Genomic DNA, 21,971 nt, shown 5'->3' on the forward strand with positions numbered 1-21,971 from the left:
AATAGCGTCACATTTATGTATACATCGACCTTATAGATAGTGATAGTGACATAAAGGGTTATAGTATCATAGATATTTTTGACGTCTTAGTAACGTACCTACATATACTTATGCCCAAAATGTAAACAATCGAAGAATGTTTAAAAACTAAATATGTTTTTAAAAATGTGAATTAATAATAATTCAAATTTATAAATTTTATATTTTAATAGAAGATTAAATCTGTAAACAAAAAAAAATTGACAGATTTAATTTAATTTTAATAGACTTGGGGGCTGTTTCACCATCCATTGATTAGTGTTAACTGGCGGTTAGGTGTGATGCCGTCTCTGTTTGTTTTGTTCGAATAGACGGAGACGGCATCACATTTAACCGTCGCTTAACGCTAATCAATGGATGGTGAATCAGCCCCTAGCCCCCTAATTATAAAGTACCTATGATCGGGTTGTGCCGACTTACGGAAGTCTGTAAAATGGCGAGAACAACTTCTGCTGTGCTTTTTTGGAGTCCAATTGGACCTATTAATACAATGACTACAAGTCAGTTTAAATAAATAACATTGACTTTCTAAAGGAAGGTCATTATACCAGGAAAAATCTCAACAGCGCGATGCAGAATGGTGACTGACACGGGACAACGACATCTAGCGGTGAACTTAAAAACTAAAAATTGTATGCAGAAGTGAAGTCGTGTGATTAGAAAGGAATTGTGCACACTAACGCCATCTGTTGAGAAATTTCATGTAACTTAAAGTAAACAAAGGGAACTAAGTAGTGGATTAAAATCTATGAGAATTTAGAATTGTGTGACGGTTTAACATCCCGCCCACCAAGGACAACTGTAAACATTGTCCTTTAGTTGCAATATAACTAACATTAAGTGATTGGATGTAATTAAATTCACCCATCAAGCGGTATACTACTAGTAACGCTAACAAAAAAATCAGCACAAAAAACTTATTAGCTGCTGCTTCATACACATACAAACAAAATTTAACTAAAGAAGTAAAAGTAAAGAACAAGCAACACGTATACACGTATACGTGTATGTAAACTTTGTACAAAATAAAGCAAATAAAATACAAAACTTTCAGATAAAAGTAAAGTTGAATAACAGCATTAACTAGCTAAAGGGTTCCACTTCACAAAGGCATTATATTTCCTTATTATTTAAATACTAACTAGAATTGAATAACAATAATAATTATTTTTCAATAGGCAAAACACATAGATTTCCTATGGATCTTTTTATGGTGCTACCATTACATTATTTTAAATAAAATGGAGCCGTTGCATTAATAGGTCCAAGTGGACTCCAAAAAATCACAGAACAATTTGTTCTCGCCATTTTACGGAAGACTCATTTGTGCCAAATGACAATAAAAAATGGAGACGTTTGAAATCCGACGCTGTTCCTACCTTAAATATACCAAGTGAAACATCTAGCTTTGTCGTGGTATGTAGTATTTTATTTGATGTATTTACTATGTTTTTTGGCATAGTGCAGCCTGCTTTTATAAAAAATACTTAAATAAAGAAATAATATAGTGTTTATCAATGTAATAATGCAAAGATAAGCCCAAGTAAATAAATATTACGTTCCTGTTATACAATATACATACTTATCTAACTTGCTTTCATTATAGTGTTTTCTAATTTTATTTGTAGGCTGTCTTACGAACTATAAAAAAATGATTATAAATTAAAGCTTGGTTATACTTATTCAATGCACTGAAATGTTTTCAGGGAACCTTGTCATTAACTGAAACAAATCAAAGTCTAGCAGAACCAACCACAAGTCGCCAGTGTCAGGATAGAATGGTAAGCTCATTATTTTATTTTGAACTAGATGCCTGGTGACTTTTGTACCACTTTAATATAAAGTTGACTGGCCCGTTAGTTCAGTTGGTAGTGACCCTGCCTCTTGAACTCCATGGGTCATGATTTCGATTCCCGTCTGGTGATGTATTGTCAAAAATGCATTTTCCGAGTCTGGGTATTTAGTACCTATATGTATGTTTATAATAAAAAAACATTTATCTAAGTATGTTTATCATAAAAAAATTACAGTTGTCTAATACCCATAGTACAAGTGCTTTCGCTACTTAGCTTGGGATTTTTGTCCCGGATATTTATTTATTATTTACTAGCTTTTGTCCGCGGCTCCGCCCGCGTGAACCTACGTTATATCGCGCGGTAGCCTATGTTCTTCCTCAGGGTTAATTCTCTGTACCAAACCAATGAAATGTTAACAATTCGTTTACATTTTCTACTAATGCAACAGCTCCATCATATTTTAAATAAAAAACATTGAAGGAAGGTCATTATACCAGGAAAAATCTCAACAGCGCGATGCAGAATGGTGACTGACACGGGACAGCGACATCTAGCGGTGAACTTAAAAACTAAAAATTGTATGCAGAAGTGAAGTCGTGTGATTAGAAAAGAATTGTGCACACTAACGCCATCTGTTGAGAAATTTCATGTAACTTAAAGTAAACAAAGGGAACTAAGTAGTGGATTAAAATCTATGAGAATTTAGAATTGTGTGACGGTTTAACATCCCGCCCACCAAGGACAACTGTAAACATTGTCCTTTAGTTGCAATATAACTATAACATTAAGTGATTGGATGTAATTAAATTCACCCATCAAGCGGTATACTACTAGTAACGCTAACAAAAAAATCAGCACAAAAACTTATTAGCTGCTGCTTCATACACATACAAACAAAATTTAACTAAAGAAGTAAAAGTAAAGAACAAGCAACACGTATACACGTATACGTGTATGTAAACTTTGTACAAAAGTTTCAGATAAAAGTAAAGTTGAATAACAGCATTAACTAGCTAAAGGGTTCCACTTGACAAAGGCATTATATTTCCTTATTATTTAAATACTAACTAGAATTGAATAACAATAATAATTATTTTTCAATAGGCAAAACACATAGATTTCCTATGGATCTTTTTATGGTGCTACCATTACATTATTTTAAATAAAATGGAGCCGTTGCATTAATAGGTCCAAGTGGACTCCAGAAAAGCACAGCACAATTTGTTCTCGCCATTTTACGGAAGACTCATTTGTGCCAAATGACAATAAAAAATGGAGACGTTTGAAATCCGACGCTGTTCTTACCTTAAATATACCAAGTGAAACATCTAGCTTTGTCGTGGTATGTAGTATTTTATTTGATGTATTTACTATGTTTTTTGGCATAGTGCAGCCTGCTTTTATAAAAAATACTTAAATAAAGAAATAATATAGTGTTTATCAATGTAATAATGCAAAGATAAGCCCAAGTAAATAAATATTACGTACCTGTTATACAATATACATACTTATCTAACTTGCTTTCATTATAGTGTTTTCTAATTTTATTTGTAGGCTGTCTTACGAACTATAAAAAAAATGATTATAAATTAAAGCTTGGTTATACTTATTCAATGCACTGAAATGTTTTCAGGGAACCTTGTCATTAACTGAAACAAATCAAAGTCTAGCAGAACCAACCACAAGTCGCCAGTGTCAGGATAGAATGGTAAGCTCATTATTTTATTTTGAACTAGATGCCTGGTGACTTTTGTACCACTTTAATATAAAGTTGACTGGCCCGTTGGCTCAGTTGGTAGTGACCCTGCCTCTTGAACTCCATGGGTCATGATTTCGATTCCCGCCTGGTGATGTATTGTCAAAAATGCATTTTCCGAGTCTGGGTATTTAGTACCTATATGTATGTTTATAATAAAAAAACATTTATCTAAGTATGTTTATCATAAAAAAAATACAGTTGTCTAATACCCATAGTACAAGTGCTTTCGCTACTTAGTTTGGGATTAGACGACCGTTTGTGGATTGTCCCGGATATTTATTTATTATTTACTAGCTTTTGTCCGCGGTTCCGCCCGCGTGAACCTACGTTATATCGCGCGGTAGCCTATGTTCTTCCTCAGGGTTAACTCTATCTCTGTACCAAATTTCAATAAAATCGGTTCAGTGGTTTAGGCGTGAAAGTGTAACAGACAGACAGACAGAGTTACTTTCGCATTTATAATACTAGTATGGATAATATTAAGTAGGGATTTATTTTAATATATACGGTTTTATCGTGTTTATCTGATTATTTTTAGCCCTAATGTTCTAAATACTGTTCACAGATAGACTATGTAAGTTAACATTTTCTATATTAATGTTAACAGTCTATCTGCAAAATTAATGTTGAAAGTATTCGAAACGATAGGACTAAAAATAAAATAGGTAAATTAAAAATCTAACACATAGAGATTTGATATCTTTTTTTATACTTGTTTCAGGAACCGTTCACAGAAATCAACACGAGGAATAAGATACCAATTAATTTGAAAAGAAAATTTTCAAGTACTGAACTTGGCACATCCACAGAGGAAGCTGAAATGGATATTGCAAGTGCAAAAAAAAATTAAAATGTTAGAGAAAAAAGTTGAAAATTTGAAAAAGGTTTCAAAACGCCGTCTGCAAAGAATTAACACATTAACTAAACGTGTTACACGACTACAGAAAAAAAATGCGGATCTTTACACAGTCGTTTTAGACAAATTAAGACTGGAAAATGTCGAAACCAAATATATCAACATGGTAGATGGTATAAATAAAAATCATGTTATAAAAAGGTTTCTTCAGAAACAATATGATGATGTGCTTACTAGGGAGTACAGTTTAGAAATTAAAAAAATTGCAGTGACATTACATTACTTATCTCCAAAAGCATACTCATTCGTCAGGGAACAATTCGAAAACGTATTACCCAAGTATTACCACACCCAAAAAGTATATCATCATCATCATGGTATAAATCTTTAGACTGTAAACCTGGATTTACAACAGAGGCTTTAGAGTCATTACAATTAAGAGCACAAGAAAATCCCAACAAAACTATATTACAAAAAAGCTATTGACGACAGCACCAACTGTAGGCGACGTTTAGAGCCCGAGTTACATAATTCATTGGATATTTCTCCCCCATCATCTCTTTCTGAATATTCAAAAAATGTCGTAGAATACATAGCAGGATTCATAGGAAAAAAATTGAAAAAAACATTGAAATGCGAAAAATGCATTGAGGGGCTTCAAAACAAAGACAATGTTTTTAGAAAATCTTTGGTAAATATAAAAAATAGGGGAGGCCTGTTCAAGCCTACCTCAGACTTAAACAAAATATGTCAAGTCGCAGAAAAAATTCTAAGGGAGTATCAACTTCGTATTGGTGATAAGTGTCTTGGCCAACCTAGAAACTTCTTAGAAATGATTAATAAAGTATCGTCGAACATATTGCCAACAACGATTTTTCGTGAATTAAAAGATCATGCCTTAGAGCAATCCTTGTACGATGATCATAGGAATCTCCTCATTAAGTCTGTTGCGCAACAATATTTTAAAATGCGGATTTATTATGTCACTAAACAATTGAGTACCTATACCAAAAGAAAAAATTTGCTCACATTTAACAAAAACAATATTTTTTAAAGGACAATGATTGTGTAAGTATTGTTTTATTACTTTTATGATTTGTATTAATATATATCTTTTTATTGAATGATAGTAATTTCATTTTGACTTCTGCTGATTTATTTTTTGTGTGTTACGTCATACGTATAATGCTTAAAGTAGCAGTTTCCAAGCAAACGGCGTCAATCAGTGAACGGCGTCAGATGTGCTCTTTCTCTCTCTAATGTATAGTCAAAAGCTGAAACAGAAAATTAGCGGCGTCAGTAAATTTGCGCCGCTAACTGACGCCGTTCGCTTGCAAACTGAGGCTTTACACACTAGATAGGTACCTAATGCTAATGATAATAACTAACTAGATAATGATACAAACAGATTTTTTTAAATATCATTTGCAAGAATAGCCACAAGAATGTTATATTATTTTCGCGAAATGACTCTGATGAATTCAAGAAATAGATAATTAAAGTCTTGAAAAAGATACTAAAATTTTCGTCTTTAGATCGCCTATTATCTTGTAGTAATTCGAAGTTTTTCTTAATATACCAGCTCTTATTTCATTTATCAGTAACCATAATTTATACTAATTTGCTTTGATGACTGACATCGACATGACAATGTCGATAATAAGTCCACCGCTAGCTAAAAATAAGCTTGTGGCAACCTGCACGATAACGAAACGGATCTGTATTATGTATCTCTTTCCTACGCACTATTAACATCGTAAGTAAAAAGAACACAAATATATGCATTTAATTTCATATTTTAGGCTGGCTTCCATGCTAGTTATTGTTCCGAGGGTTAGCGGCCGTGTAAGACGCTTCGCTGTGTGCGTGCGTCGATTCGGGCACTCTAGCGGTGCGGGAATGTTTGACATTAGCCAAAGAGTAGGTATTGACATACAAAACAGAATGTACTGTGGTAGGTTTCTGCTTATCGAATATTTAATTGAAAAAAAAAACATGAAAAAATTATATAAATAAATAAGATCAGTCATTAAGATATGAACCTGTTCTTAAGTCCCTACTCGCGCCTATTACAATTACCGACGTAGAAAGATGGTATAGTTCGTTGAAATGGATATTTACAGAAAGACGCCGCAGCTTGACTTGACTGTTCCAAATATAGAAAAAATATTAATATGTATTTTGTTATGAAAATCGCGCCAACTACTATTACTGCATGTAATTTTTAATGTTATTTTTATTATTATCTCATAAGGCTTGGTAGGAAAGCTAAAGTACCCCCTAAATGAGTTAAGATAAAATTGTATTATAGTTTGTATACATTTCGCAGAGATGTAGTTATTCATTAGGCATAATAAGATTTTTTTCAGACTAAGGCAGTTGTCTCACCGCCGGCGAGGAAACGATTGGCTATCGACTATTTTCTCGCTCAAGAAACGAACAAAAGATATAAGATCCTGTGTGAATAAAAGAGACATATATATTAATAGTTGATCGCTGGCGGTTCACACTGCCGGCGAGAACTCGCTCTTACATCTTTTGCCGCAGCGACAAGAGCTATAAAACTAGCTCAGTGATACTCGCTTAGCGCTGTTAGCTTGGCGGCCGCCCGGCTCGAGTGAGTGGAGCGAGTAATCGCCCGTCGTGCTCGAACACTCGCTTTTCACTGCTCGCCCACTCGTTTTTAGTTACTCGCTCTGCTCGCTTCTCGCTCATCGTCGGCGGTGGGACAAGTGCCTAACCTCGCTGTTTATCTCTACTCTTCCTGAAATTATTCCCGCACCGAAAACCCCGATGTATGCATTTGCATCTCCTTCCACTGAAAGTGTCTTGTGTCATTTTCTTACAATGTGCTTGTGTGTGTCTCCAATTGAAAATATACCAGATTTAAAAAAAAACTTTTTTTTGCTAGATTACCTCGGTTCTCCGTACGTCCAAATAAGATTAAGTATTATTTAAATTAACTAAATTATTGTCTAACTAAAATAGCCTTTCTTTACCTATCGCGAACTTCATTAAAGTATGTGCGTTAAGGTTATATTAGACAAGTTTGTTGTCTTAAATTTCTGTACAACTTCATTTTATTTTGCATAGGACCAAATAAGACCCTTTAACAATATATTAGGAAGATGGATGAAACATCATTCTTAAGTTAGGGCAGGTGTGACCAAGGAAAATAGTGTTTTTTTAATAAATTCATAAAATAATATTTCCTTTATTAATCTGATTGACATTTAGTTGTTTTGCTTTTTATCTTAGGCCATCTGTATAGTCCTTTTCTTACAACTATATCACAATGAACTCAAACTTAATGTTTGAACTTTTGGAAACTGCTTGTGAATACAACTGACCACAATTGTCATCAATAATTTGGCTCGGAACAAGACAACTTTTCAGGAACTTATACTCTGACTGCAAATCTTTATTTTGTAAAAAATGAATGAACCAAAGTAAGGCTGACCCATCTGTGGTTTGAGCAGCAAAACTTTTCATGCAAATTATATCCTGTTCTTTTAAAATTCCCCTTTTTAATAGCGTTCTTTTACCAGTAGTTGAACGAAATATTGAAGGTTTATCTTTCCTTTCGCAGATTTTGCGAGCAGTTTGTATTGTTTCTGGGGTATTATGATATTGATCCAAGAATTCCTTATTTATCCTGGCACCTCGATTAGTTGTCAATGGAATTTTTAACAGATTAGTTTTTGATTTGCTGGTTTGTGGAGCAATATGTTTTGACAATATGGTGGTATTCCACTCTTCAAATATACTTTTTTTTGGGAAAGGTCCTATTTCAGTTTTCAGTGTTTTTTCCTCTTTGTGGACATCAGGAACTGTTGCAATTGATGCCACATTACAGTTCCCCTGATCCTGTGTTTGTGGATTCCTTATGGGTAGAGTGTTGAGCCAAGGAAACTCTATTAAATCTCCTATGTCATCAAATCTGTCATCATCAAGGTAAGCTGGTAATTCAGTCTTCTCTGTGTATGTTGCTGCAAAGAAACACATATAATTGAATCTTTAAGTACTAAATAATAGTAGACAGTAATCCATTAAAATATACATTACATATGATGTATTCAGAGGCGTCTTTACCTATAGTGTAGGGTGTGTGTTGCAAACGGGCGCAGCGGTGTTAGGGGTGTTACCGTGGCACTTTGTACCTATTCTATTTTGACCACGCCCTTCCTAGATGGTAGGTGGAAAGGCTTCCTAGGTGGAAAGTAATAATTGCACACGGGCACTACATGGGCTTAAGACTCCACTGAATGTATTACTACAGTGCATTATTGTTGTTGTGTATTCCATCCAGTTCAACAAATGTCGTACTTAGTTAGTTGTTACAAATGATGATAGTAGTAATTATCACAGATTTGGCATAGTACATGGAACCTTTATTGGTGAACAAGCCATTTTTAAGGAAACAATAATAATCTGACTATGACATGCCATTAAATTGTTGACTTAATGTTTGATTGGACAAAAATGGGCCATTCAACTATTTTACCGACACTTTGGGCGTCTCCTGCGTTACCAAAATTGTCTTTGGCATTACCATAAAATTGTACTTCCAACAAGATATTTCACGGTTTAATAGGTTGAACTTACGTAGGATGGCATATATTCATGTACACCATCTATTAAATTACAGAAAAAACATGTTTACTTACAAAAATCTGCAATTGTTTGAAAAATGTCGCGGACAGATTAGTGTTGGTAAAAAAGTTGATTGGCCCAAATAAAACTATCAACAAAGTACTTACACAAATTCAATGATAGTCACAAGCCTGTAGTTAAACTGTGTCTAACTATACGTTAAGTTGTGGGTTGTTCAGTGGTGGCAGGTGGTTACTTTTTGTTTTAGATTGGTTGTGGCTGATATTCTAACAAACAAGGACAGCTCTACCATACTCGTCCTGAAGTCGACTGGCAGTGTCTTATCCAACCTCGACATTGGCGGAATCATCACATCGTACGATGGGGCCATTATAATCCCAAAAATTGAATTGAATTGAAATCACAAGCCTGAAGTAACACCTGCACCTGTAACTGTATTTTTAACTACCTATACCTACACTAGTTGTGAGTAAAAACCTCAACAAGAAAAATACCACGTGAACTATGTTGGAGAGAGCAAATAATTTATTAATTACTCTTACGAATGCTTTTTTCTACTTATATTCTGTTGTTTTAATTCTGCTGGGCACTTACTTGGCAATTCATCGTCGCTGTCTAAGCAATCCTGCATATCTCTGAATGTGCGTTTATTATTATATTTGTTCATTTTGTAACAAATTGGATTAATGTGTTATGATATGATGATAAAAAATAAATATAAATAGAACACTGAGCAGCGTTAGTATTACTTATTGAACTGTCTCACCCAACCAACTGTCTAAATATTGATGATATGAAAATGATCGCACTAACTTTTCATGACGTGGTCTTCGACTAATCAAAATTAACACGAAAATAAAAAGAACAAAGTACATACAAAGAGCTATTGTATTTTTCACCTACGATGGATGAGTTCTGCAGGGCTACTACGAAACTCTAAGTTCGTATCGTACCGTCCCTCTCGCTCTCATATTAAATAGTATGTGTCAGAGGGGACGCATGAAACGAACTTCGAATTTCGAGTTTCATAGTAGCACTGCTGTGACACTTGTAAATTTTCCGAATTACGCATGCTATGTTTGCAAAATAAATTATAAATAATTTCTATTTTGAAGCAAAATAATAAAAAAAAACTATACTTTTAAACTATATATAGCAATATCAGTGTCCATTATAGACTCTCAAAAACGATAGAAAAATATTTATTTTTTTAAATGACGCAATGTGTGAAACGGAACAGAGTAGTGACGTGACACAACACTATCGGCAATGAGGGCTATTGCGTATGAATTCGCCACTAGAGGCGCTAGTGTAGCGTGAGGTATCTGAAATGTTAAATCTCATAAATTTTGGGTGAGCTACGCGGGTTTATCTATAATTAGAGTAATTTTGTGAATATTTTGCAATATCTTAAATTAATTATGGCAAATATGTGTTCCGGGGCAATGAATGTCTGTGTTTCAAGACAGATTTGTCTTTCGGAAACCTTCGTCCTCCCTTTTTTCCGAACAAAACGGGGACTATGCAACACAGGGCATGCTCGATATTTTTATGGTATGGTTTTAAGGTTGTAGCTGCTAGCTACACGCTTGGTTGTAGAAGATGACGTCTGTCCAGAAACTGGGACAAGAATAATATTTCGCCAGGCGCAAACACTCGCCGCTCTGAGAAGTGCGCGGTGTTTGCGCATCGACGTCTGCGGCGGGCGAAATGTGGACAACTTCGGCGCTGCACGTATATATAGCAGAGCCACACCGACAGCACACATCGACAGCGCGATGGATGAGTGCCGGCGCAGATCACGCCACCTTTTGGAGGCGTGGTTATGATCGGGGATACCCTCGCGAATTGCGCCTATGTAAATTTGTATATATTCGATAATTTTTGTAAATAAACTCTCTTCTTCTTCTAAACTCCAACCTAATAGGGTGTTTTACTTATCTGCTACCAAACATCCCTAAAAGGTGTATTCAATATGATTTTAATCTAAACTTTGTTTTCACGCCCGTAATGACAGACTTTGAAATCCATACTTAAAAATCTCACGCAGCAGTGCGCCATCTAGTGAGACAAAAAACGATAGCCCTCATTGTCGCGTTTCATTATTCAATAACAATAGACACTAAAATATTTTAAATTTTTAAACAAAACTTGCAAGATTTTGTAAACACGGCTATTTGGAACACGGCCGCAGCCATCTTGTGCCTCTTGTGGCCGTGCTTGTCAGTATCACTGTCAGTACAAGTACAAGTGCTTCTGCCTTGTATACGAGTTGAGTTCCCGTTGCATTTTCTTTGCATTGTGTTTTGTTATTGTTCATTTCTGTTATTATTGCTGGTGACTTTTGTTACTGTTTCTCGTTGAGCTTGTTGTTATTTTTTGGCAAAATGCCGAAACGGCAAAAATTATTCATACAAATATCTGCCCCGGCCGGGAATAGAATGCAACTTCTCCAAAAATAGGCACTAATAACTTAGAAAAATCGACAGTTCACTCGATAAATGGTACACCTCTAAAACTGTCAAACTCGAAACGTCACAGAACTCATCATGGGTAAAAAAATTATAATATTTATCTTGTCCTCTGATGGACAGAGCCATATTTTTTTAAAGAAACAACAACAACAACAACTTAGATGAATGATTGGTCGCTCGACTAGATACCGCCGGCGTACTTGTCAAATGAGGCAACAAATAGTACGCCGAATTCGGCGTACCCGAGGCCGAGATTTTCTTACACTGTGACATAGCTACTGACGTTTCGTTTCGTCGTTCATAAATGTACAAAATCGATTTCGAGCTTGAGTCACAGCAGCGCTACTACGAAACTCAAAACTCGAAGTTCGTGTCGTGTGGTCCCTTTCACTTTCGCTCAAGTTCGCTCTCGTATTAAATAGTATGTCAGAGGGACCGCACGACACGAACTTTGAGTTTCGAGTTTCGTAGTAGCCCTGCAGTTCAGTTGCGTTTTATTCTCCATAGTGTCTGTCTACGTAGTATCAGTTTTTGGTCGTATCTCTAAGTAGTCTGTGCTGTGATAGTGTCTGTCATGTCTCACCAACAAAACGCAACATTATTTTAATTTAAATTCGGGCAAGGCAACAAAAGTTTAGGATCGTTTCAACTCTTTTATAGTTACGATTTCAATTATTCTGATCAATTCCCATTAAGTGGCTGAAGGTGTAGAATTGATATCACATATCAAGCTTCTTATCAAAAGGACTTTACTAACTTTTTGCACTTTACTTTAAAAACTTTTCAAGTTCGTGTTCCACAGTGATTAAACTTCACATTCGCGATGGAAAGTGTATACATGACACTCAATTATATTCAGACAAATTTGCTAACTTGGGATAATCCATTTAACTGCAAAGGTTCTGATGTAATCGTATGTATAAGTGGTAACCCAGGAATTCCGGACTTTTATATCGAATTTGCAGCAGAATTACACAAAAGTACCGGTCTACCAGTTTGTGTCACAGGTAAGACGCTTGGGCTTGCCAGAAAATTTTCATCCCATGGTTTTTTTTTTTCCAGAAATGACACCATTGCTTATTATTGAATTCTTTGTTACATGACCTTTAGACCTACCGACGCACGTAATTATAATTACCTATGTACATTTAAATATGTTTTTCATGGCAAATGGCAATTGGCAAATGGTTCAGGTTTGTGAGGGTCAGGGCCAAATACAAAAGTTCAGAACTGAAGTTAAAAACAAAACTAATTTCTTAAACCAAGTTCATTTTTGACTGATTAAAATTGGAGTACCTGGGCAACCCAGAGAAACAACCAAGCTTAAGAGTGTTAAATACCTGCTGAGCTGGCAACGTTGCATTTTTGTAAGTTTTCTCGATTATTCCATAAAAATTGAATTAAATTTTTATAAAATAATTGGGTAAACTAACAAAAATGCAATGTGGCCTGCTCAGGAGGTATAAATGCTCTTAATTGATTTTTCATCCCCGAATACCCCTGTTTTATGTGAATTTATGTTTTTATACTTTTTTACCAATTTTGAATAATTTTGTATGTTCTATTTGGCAGTCTCATTAAAGATACGTACCAGATAACACGTGTTTTGCATTTAGTAGGCTCGCAGACCCTTAAGGCCCAGTTTTAGCCCTTAAGGCACCAGACCGTAACAACCCCTACATACCAAATTTCATTGAAATTGTTGGAGCCATTTACAAGATCCCCAAAATAAACAAAAATTGCTTGTTTAAAGGAATTAGCTTAGATAATATTTTGGTTCTTTTAGAGCTCATGTTGCACTACTAATAGCTTAAAATAATAATAATATCAAGATAATAATAATAGTATTCCAAGGGACAAATTACACCAATCAACCTTGCCCCAAACTACGCAAAGCTTGTACTATGATGCTACACAACAGATCAGTGGCGGATTTATGTTTTTTATGAGTGTAGGCCACTTTACGCCCTATGTAACTTTCTAAAATATATTTTTTTTAAATCTGCCGCCCCTAGGCCGCTGCCGCCCCTAGGCCGCGGCCTATACGGCCTATTTATAAATCCAGGACCGCAACGGATGGATTTACATAAATAGATAAATGTATACTTAAATACATACAAACATCCTAGACTCAAGTACAAATAAAAGGTGAATAACTAAATATAAGATTACATTTTGTGTTTTCTAAATTGTCATGTTTCATAACAGTTAATTATTTCTTCTTAAAATATGACAATATGACAGGCTATTTGTGTTTTTGCTATATGATCTGAGAAGTCGGGCGTATTTTGTTGCACCCACTATAGCATTTTAAACCTTCCTTTCTGTAAATACATTTATCTTTAGAAACAAACCAAAGGAAACCTGCTAAAAAAATGAACCCTAGAGAGAATTATTCTTTTAAAATATTTTTTACTCTTTTCACAGAAAGCCAGCCCTTATGGAATTATACTAAAATCTATACTCTTTTATTATTTCTAGGGCAAGCTGGACATGTTGAAGTACCTGAAGTAAAATCGAATATACTTGAAAAACAGGAGCATTTATTCAACCTAGAAGGTCAAATTACACATAAACTGGATCTTATCAGCAATAAAATTGATAAGAATAGCAAGATACATTTAATTGGTCACTCTATTGGAGCATGGCTGGTTATAGAAGCACTGGACAAGCAAAAGGAGTTATTAGAGAAAGTGGCATCAATTAATCTATTATTTCCAACAATTCAAGGGATGGCAGTTGCAGAAAATGGCAAATATTTAAATAAAATTGTAAGAAGGTTTCATACAATTACCATTTTACTATTTACACTGGTTCATATTCTGCCTGAATTCTTGAAGCAATTTCTAATCGCCATTTATTTGAAATTTAATTCATTGCCCCCTCATTATTCTGAGAGAATACTGAAATATCTTAGGCCAAAGATTGGGGAAAAAGTTTTGTACTTAGCTTATGATGAAATGGACCGGGTGGTTGAACTGAATACTGAGGCTTTGGAAAACATAAAGCATTTAACTAATGTAATTTACAGTGATAGAGATGGTTGGGCCCCATTGAGCTATATGGATGATCTGAAACAATTTCAACCAGAAATGAATATGAAGCAAGTCAGTATTGACCATGCCTTTGTTTTAAAATATTCAGAGGAAATTGCTGAAATGGTTTCTGATTTTATCAAACCTAAGGTATTCAGTGGGAAAGTATCAAAGGGATAATTTTTTTATAGGCAAAGTTTTCAATAATTTATTGAATCAGGCTTTACTTTGCCTCTTTCACCTCCATCTATATCAATGAACTGAAACAATTACTTTGCCCACCCACAACCTTACGATAGCTACGTTTATGCAGTTCCTCCACCTGCACACTGTAAGAAAACACAAATCACACATAGTCATCTATCTCCACCACCACTACACTAACGCGTTTCGAACTCAACCAGAGCTCATCTTCAGAGCAACGCAACCATTACCATGCTATCAAATGGTATAGATAGTGCCACGAGAGTGGAAAGAACAGATTGCACAAAAGGAGAATGAATGAAATGAATGAGTAAATGGGTCAATCAACTTTTTCTTGTCACTCATTGCTATAGTTACGGTCTCCTGAGTCACTCTTTAAACCGTACATTTATAGGATTAAAATATGCCAAACATACATTTTTGTGTTCGTTTTAAGCCTTTTTTATGATTGGTCATCTAATAAGCATGTTAGTATAATGTAACACAACATTTCTTCTAACAAACTGTACTACTTTTATCCCCTCGCTGACGGGACAGAATAACAACAGGAAATAGTTGATCCACCCAAATGTCAAAATCCTGCGCTCATTACATATGTTGTAGCGGTGTGTGTATGTGTGTGTATAATCATTCACTTCAACTCTCGTGGCACTACCTATAGACAGTCAGTGTGATGTTTTGTTAGATGTAGAGTCAAACATCTGGTAGCATGGTGAATGGTTGTGTTGCTCTCAGTAGCGTAGCTAGGTAACCAAAGGCCTTGGGGCAAAAAATAAACTAGGCCAAGGTCCAACTAAACTATTTAAAATCATTTGTTCCGTATTCGTCGAGTTCCAAATTCAACGTCCTCCAGATTTGTTATTTATAGTTTGTAAGTCAGAGTCCGAGAGGCCCCCTGAACTTGGGGGCCCCGGGGCACTGCCCCGTCCAGCCCTCCAGTAGCTACGCCACTGTTTGCTCTGCTTTGGATAAGTTCGATACACATCAGTTTGGTCTGGTGGTGGTGATAGGTAGGTTAGGTAGCTATCATAAGGTCGCGGTCGCGGGTGAGCAGTCATTGTTTTATTTCATCCATTAACTACGAAAAAATTGCTGCCAGCGTATTGGCTCCTACATGACAAAATATTCTATGATAGTGTTCAACAAATAGTATTGTAATAATATTTTCTAGAGATAAGACAAAACTTAGATTGATTTTTCATCACCGAAAACCCTTAGGTATATACCAAATTTCATTGACATCGTTAGAGCCGTTCCATAACCCTCTAAATAAATAAATAAACAAGAATTGCTCGTTTAAAGGTGTAAGATAACATATGAATATTACACGGGTTGGCTTCTTAGGATTTTTGTTATCTTTTTGGATAGGTATATTTTACCAAAGTAAAAAAAAGTATATGGATTTTTGAGGGAGATTAAAATATAGTATAAGATATGTGCATTTTAATTTATTAAATATATATTATATTAATATAAGTATGGGAAAGTACCTATTTTTTACAGCATAAGTAACATTATATATTTATTAAAAAAAATATTTTATTGTTTACTTTCAAAGTTTACAAGCTCATTTGTATTTGTTTACACATTTTTATAATTGCCATTTAAAACGAAATTTTAAGTTTAAATTCCAAGGATTACAGGGAAATCACTAGAGGTGGGTGTATAATACTAAACTTTATTAATAAAAATATGGCTTTAAATGCATTGTTTTATTTTCTACGAAATAAAGTTTAACAATGTTTAATATGTTAATTAAAACGAGCTTGTACAGTCAAAGATGAAAACGATGATGAAATTAATACAGGTAGTGTTAGAAACATGTAAGCACAACTCTACTCCAGCAACATAAAGTTGAGATTACATGCTTTGAAACCGCTGTTTCTTTTTACCTTTAACTACAGTTGGTCGAGGCTGCTTTGGAAGCCAAAGGCTTCATATTTATTTAGCGACCTTCGCAACATTTTCATTTTTATATGTAAACAAGGAAAAAAACAGTGACAAAACAACCTTTGCAACATTTCAATTTTTTTTTCATTTTGTTTGCAATTCTTACATAGTGGTAGCATTTTCTCGGTTCGACTATACTGGCGGCAACAAACATCTATTACTTATCGAAAATACAAACTGAGACATGGATGCACAGAAAAACCAGAAAAAGAGACCAGCGCTCGGAATCCAACCCAGGTCCTCAGCACTCCGTGCTGCGTGCTATAACCCCTACACCACCGCTGGACAGGAATCTAGACACGAATTTTTCCTATGCATTCATTCATATCTCAGGTTGCTTATTTCTACTACGCTACTTATGCAGCAGCACTAGCGCTCTCATCGAGAGACGTCACACTCTTTCGGAACCAACCGCTCACCCAGACAAGAGATGTCGCCACTAAGCAATCAAATTATGATTGGTTTTTTGCAGTCTTTTTGTATTTTTTTATTTCAACTCCAAATTTGTTACTTAAAAAAAAACAAAACTAAAGTAAAAGTAACAAATTTGGAGTTGAAATAAAAAAATACAAAAATACTCCAAAAAACCAATCATAGCTATTACTTATTCTGTGCAAACAGTCTTGTGTACAGTCAAGTGCAAAAATAAGTATCGATCGAACCACTCTAAAATATGTTACTACGGCCTTATTGCGTCGGAATAAGAGTCTGTAGTACTTATTTGTGAAACTTTGAATAAGTTCATATTTTTACACTTGACTGTACACTGACTCACTAAAGTAGTAACAGCACAAAATATTCATAGGTACACAGTGTCACTATCGCTTACTATTACTTATTCTGTGCTATCGCCAAGAAAGTATTAGATAAGGACAGGGACAGTGGATATTTTTAAGTTCTTTTTCATCCAAGCTCAGTCGCAGCACCAATCTGGTTCAGAGCGAACTGGGCAAATAACTAAACAATATACCTAATTCATTCTTTAGGCAGTCATATAAAAGTCTCATATTCAGCAGGGCTACAACGAAATTCGACATTCGTATCGTGCCGTCCCGCCGACGCTTATACCTACTATTTTCGTAGTAGCCCGTACCAGTAGTAGATTGTACTGTCGCCATCAGGTATTTCGGAGCGGGCAAGGTGATCAAAAATATTGAAACATGAACTTTAAATTACCTTAATAATTACGTAGAGTGCATGTTCTGATATTTTTGACTTTGACCACCTTGGCCGCTCCAAAATATCTGATAGCAACTATACAATAATGAGTACATACATACATACATACAATAGTATAGTAGGGTTAGGGTGAGAAAATTAATAAAATCAGGGGAAAAATAAATGAAGTTTTGAAAATTGGTACAGTTATAGGTATCTTGCGGTATCCACATGAACATACTAAAGGTCATATCGAAAATACAAACTGAGACATGGATGCACAGAAAAACCAGAAAAAGAGACCACCGGGGATACCCGTAAAAGTAACAAATTTGGAGTTGAAATAAAAAAATACAAAAAGACTCCAAATAACCAATCATACTAAAGGTCCTCAAGGGTGGGGGCTGTGCTGAGGGTGCGAGGGGGGGGGTTGAAGGTACTGTAGTGGACAAGCTTTGAGCTATTTTCAGATTTTAGCTCGTATCTCATATGTTTTCGAATAGCACTACTTCAGACAAAAGTTTCTACACCAAGTTCAAAGCTGATGTCTCCTCTCTCCCCCCTACTAAAGCGTCAGGAAAATATCACGCATTACGAGTATTCCACCAAGTAAAGAGTGGCTGGGTAACGATATTCCTCCCTAAATGTATGTGGGGTTTGAAGCGAGGAGCTGATGAAACCCTGGAGCCAGCTCCGGCTCCTCAAACCGTGTACATGTAGATATCATAGAAGTAGAAGACCAAGATGTCGATGCAGTTTGTATGGGTGTGTACACAAAAAACAGGGTCGGTATTATCCGGGCCGGGAAAGTGTCGCCCGATAGATAGATAGATAAATCTTTATTCTTCAAAACATATATATATGACGATGAATAAGATAATAAAGGCAAATGCTTTTTCTATTCTTAAATTAAAATTTAAAACTTATTTCGTTTTTAATTCTTTAATCTTGTAGGTACTTTTTAACATAATGTTAAAACTTAGGTAGGTACACAACCCGTAGCTCCTAAAGTATTGATTGTAGAGCAAAAATTAATATGACCAAATTTGTAGAAAATCGTATGTAAAAACTTTTATCCGAAAAAATTGTATTGCTATTTGTACAAATATTCGAAATATGAGCAAAAATCTGAAATAAGGTACCTTCAACCCCCCCTCACACCCTTAGTACAGCCCCAACCCTTGAGGACTTTTAATATGTTTATCTGGATGCCGCAAGGTATAACTGTACACTGTACCGATTTTCAAAACTACACGGATTTTTTTCCCTGATATTGCCCATATTCGGCTTTATTTGATCCTATTATAGGTAGTTAGGTAGGTACTCTAAATCTATCGCACGTCGTCCTCATAACACCTTAGATAGGTACATAATTATTTATGAGAACTGCCGTGGGATTGCCCCTGCAATGATTATTTATTGAGGGGTAGAATTAGTGACGGGTTGGCTTCGCAGGTTAGCTGGCAAAAACTGGATGAGAATAGCCGAGGATCGTGCTCAGTGGCGTACAACTGGAGAGGCCTATGTCCAGCAGTGGACTAAGATAGGCCGATGATGATGATAACAAACTGTATTTCTGCTGGGTGACCATTTTTCGGTACGTAAGTATTTATTTTATAGGTCTTCTAAGGCATTTGTGGAAAAAGTGAAAAGCATTACGTACTTTGCTAATTGTAAGTATTCTTACATTAATATTACGTCTAAATACTTATCCAACAATAATATAATCGAATAACAGTGTACAATAACCGATTTTAAATCTACTCGGTCTAGGTAGGTGATTTAGACACTGAAAGTAAATAATTAATTAAATCTCGACAGACTGGCGGGTCACGGTGATATGATAAAAACAGAAAGTACCTAATCTAAATAGTTACGCCTTGTATTTGCACCCAGCAAAGAAGCTCTGGTTGCACTTGCAGAGTTAATACTTCATTAAGAGCCATGGTCGAATACAGCAAGGAATCAGCGGGAATATGTCCCTGCTACACTGTCTAGTTTACGAAACCTGCGACTGGTTGTAATGGGATTTATGTTTGGAGCCATACGTGGTCGTAGTAGTAGTTCTTAAAATGACTGTCGACCTGAACTCTTAGTGTAAGTTTTCGGTTACAAAATAGGTCTCGATCGCGTTTGTAAAATCTCAATTTGTATGGAACACAGATTTGAAATATACTTAATAGTATTACAAGTCTGGTATGGAAACAGGAACATCGCAAACGTTCCGCTAGAGGCGCTGTTCGTGTTTCGATACAAGTTGAGATTTTAACGCGAACGTGATCGAGACGTATTTTGTAAACGAAAACTTACACTAAGGGTACTGCTTGCATGTTAGGGAATGCGCGCATGAGCAACTTTTTTCTCCGCGACTATTTAGTCTCGCACATCAATTCTATGTACGTGTGCGCACTTCCATACTAACCCATAGACTTGATGTGAGAGACAAAAGTTGCTCGTGCGCGCATGCATTTTGCAGGTGGTAGGACCTTGTGCAAGGTCCACCCGGATTGCTACCACCATCTTGCTCGCTAATCCTGCCGTGAAGCAGCAGTGCTTGCGCTGTTGTGTTTCGGCGTGGAGAGCAAGACAGCCGGTGAAATTACTGGCACTTGAGGTATCCCATCTTACGCCTCTAGGTTGGCAACGCATCTGCAATCCCCCCGTTGCAGGTGTCTATGGGCGGAGGTGATCTCTTACCATCAGGAGACCTACTTGCTCGTTTGCCATCCAGTCGATTAAAAAAAATACCCTTAGGGTGCGTGATTGCGCATGTGGCTTAAAATTGTGTGGACCTATTATTGCGTGCTCCTAAGTGGACGTTTAGGGGCTGTTTCACCATTCATTGATTAGTGTTAACTGACGGTAAATGTGATGCCGTCTCTATTTGTTTAGCTCGAATAGACGGAGACAGCATCACATTTAACAGTCGGTTACCTAACACTAATCAATGGATGGTGAAACAGCCCCTTAATGTTACTTTTTTATGGAATAGGGGGCTAACGAGCAAACGGATCGCCTGATGGTAAGCGATTACCGTCGCTCATGGACACCTGCAACACCAAAAGAGTCACAAGTGCGTTGCCGGTCTTTATGTGAGCCGTTGAGACCAAGATTATCTCCTTATAATTTTTCATAGGATACATTCCCTGAACAAGTTGTATTAAATTTAAAACTAGACTAAGTACTACTTACTAAAAAAGAATTAGCTTTGAGATGTCTCAAAGCACCAATGCAAATGCAATGCAATGTCGCAAAGATGTGTTTCTATGTAGAAACGAGAAATCCTATATCATATTTCTCAAAAGCCATTTAGTGAAGATAGTAAAAAAAAAGTGGTGGAGATAACCTTCCGTTTGGGCTCTGCTGCAGTCGGATATAAAGATATAATACCTAATTCCTTAGTGATCCTCAAATGGCAGTTTACTAGCACCTTTTAGTCACTAACAAAATTATTTAAGAGAAAAAATATAGGTACTATTTGTTGTAAATGAAATCGTTTGTTTCAAAACATACAAACAAACATCAAGTGCTTGATCATCATATATGAATTAATGTCATATCCGTTTGAGCCCTAGTATTTTTTTAACAAAGTAGACAAAAAAAAATACACACTGAAAAAACACAAAAGATGGCTTAGTGAGTGTATCGTGAATGATTTCGTAGTGATATTAAAATAAACGTTTGATGTTGGAAACAATAATAAAACAGTGGATGAGATAAAATATTTATTTAATTGAGATTATGAATGTGACATTACCGAATTGTTCATCGTAAACGGACCATAATGTACTCCAAAGAATTTAACCATGGAATGTATGGATATGATGGTCAAATTATTACATAGCATGCATAATTAATTAAAATTTTACCAATATGGTTCCGTTATAATGCATTATTGGATTATGGTAACAACTTTAAATACTGAGTTATTTCATATCATCTAGACTATATACAACATTTGGAAGAATTAGGTCACGGTAAAATTTACAGGAATTTAAATGAAACCAAAGTAAACCACTCCATTGTGCGTTCTGTTTGTTGAAAATGATAGCGCGCAGTGAAATAGTGACATGACAACTCATAGGA

General features: G+C 35.6%; 1 protein-coding gene and 2 long non-coding RNA genes across 4 annotated transcripts; 2 read left to right on the plus strand and 1 right to left on the minus strand.

Annotated features, from left to right (window-relative positions):
• Positions 1 to 1,461: 1,461 nt before the first annotated feature.
• On the plus strand, positions 1,462 to 9,496 carry LOC141438479 (uncharacterized). 2 transcript variants are annotated; one of them, XR_012452487.1, is made up of 5 exons: positions 1,462 to 1,582; positions 1,746 to 3,304; positions 3,469 to 3,543; positions 4,316 to 6,370; positions 9,312 to 9,496. It is a non-coding gene; the product is annotated as an uncharacterized lncRNA (long non-coding RNA). The 2 variants fall into 2 exon arrangements; XR_012452486.1 differs by lacking the exons at positions 4,316 to 6,370; positions 9,312 to 9,496 and having other exon boundaries at positions 3,469 to 4,305.
• LOC141438478 (uncharacterized) lies at positions 7,652 to 9,935 on the minus strand. The gene is made up of 2 exons (XR_012452485.1): positions 9,659 to 9,935; positions 7,652 to 8,439 (listed from the first exon to the last, which is right to left on the minus strand). It is a non-coding gene; the product is annotated as an uncharacterized lncRNA (long non-coding RNA).
• A 1,951-nt stretch (positions 9,936 to 11,886) lies between these two features.
• sturkopf (lipid droplet associated hydrolase sturkopf) lies at positions 11,887 to 16,210 on the plus strand. Its single transcript, XM_074102077.1, has 2 exons — positions 11,887 to 12,545; positions 14,020 to 16,210. The coding sequence occupies exons 1-2, from the start codon at positions 12,362 to 12,364 to the stop codon at positions 14,751 to 14,753; spliced, it is 918 nt and encodes a 305-aa protein (XP_073958178.1). The 5' UTR covers positions 11,887 to 12,361; the 3' UTR covers positions 14,754 to 16,210.
• The last annotated feature ends 5,761 nt before the right edge of the window (positions 16,211 to 21,971 follow it).

This window comes from Choristoneura fumiferana, chromosome 18, assembly GCF_025370935.1.
Source record: "Choristoneura fumiferana chromosome 18, NRCan_CFum_1, whole genome shotgun sequence".
In the NCBI taxonomy this organism is placed as follows: Eukaryota; Metazoa; Arthropoda; class Insecta; order Lepidoptera; family Tortricidae; genus Choristoneura; species Choristoneura fumiferana.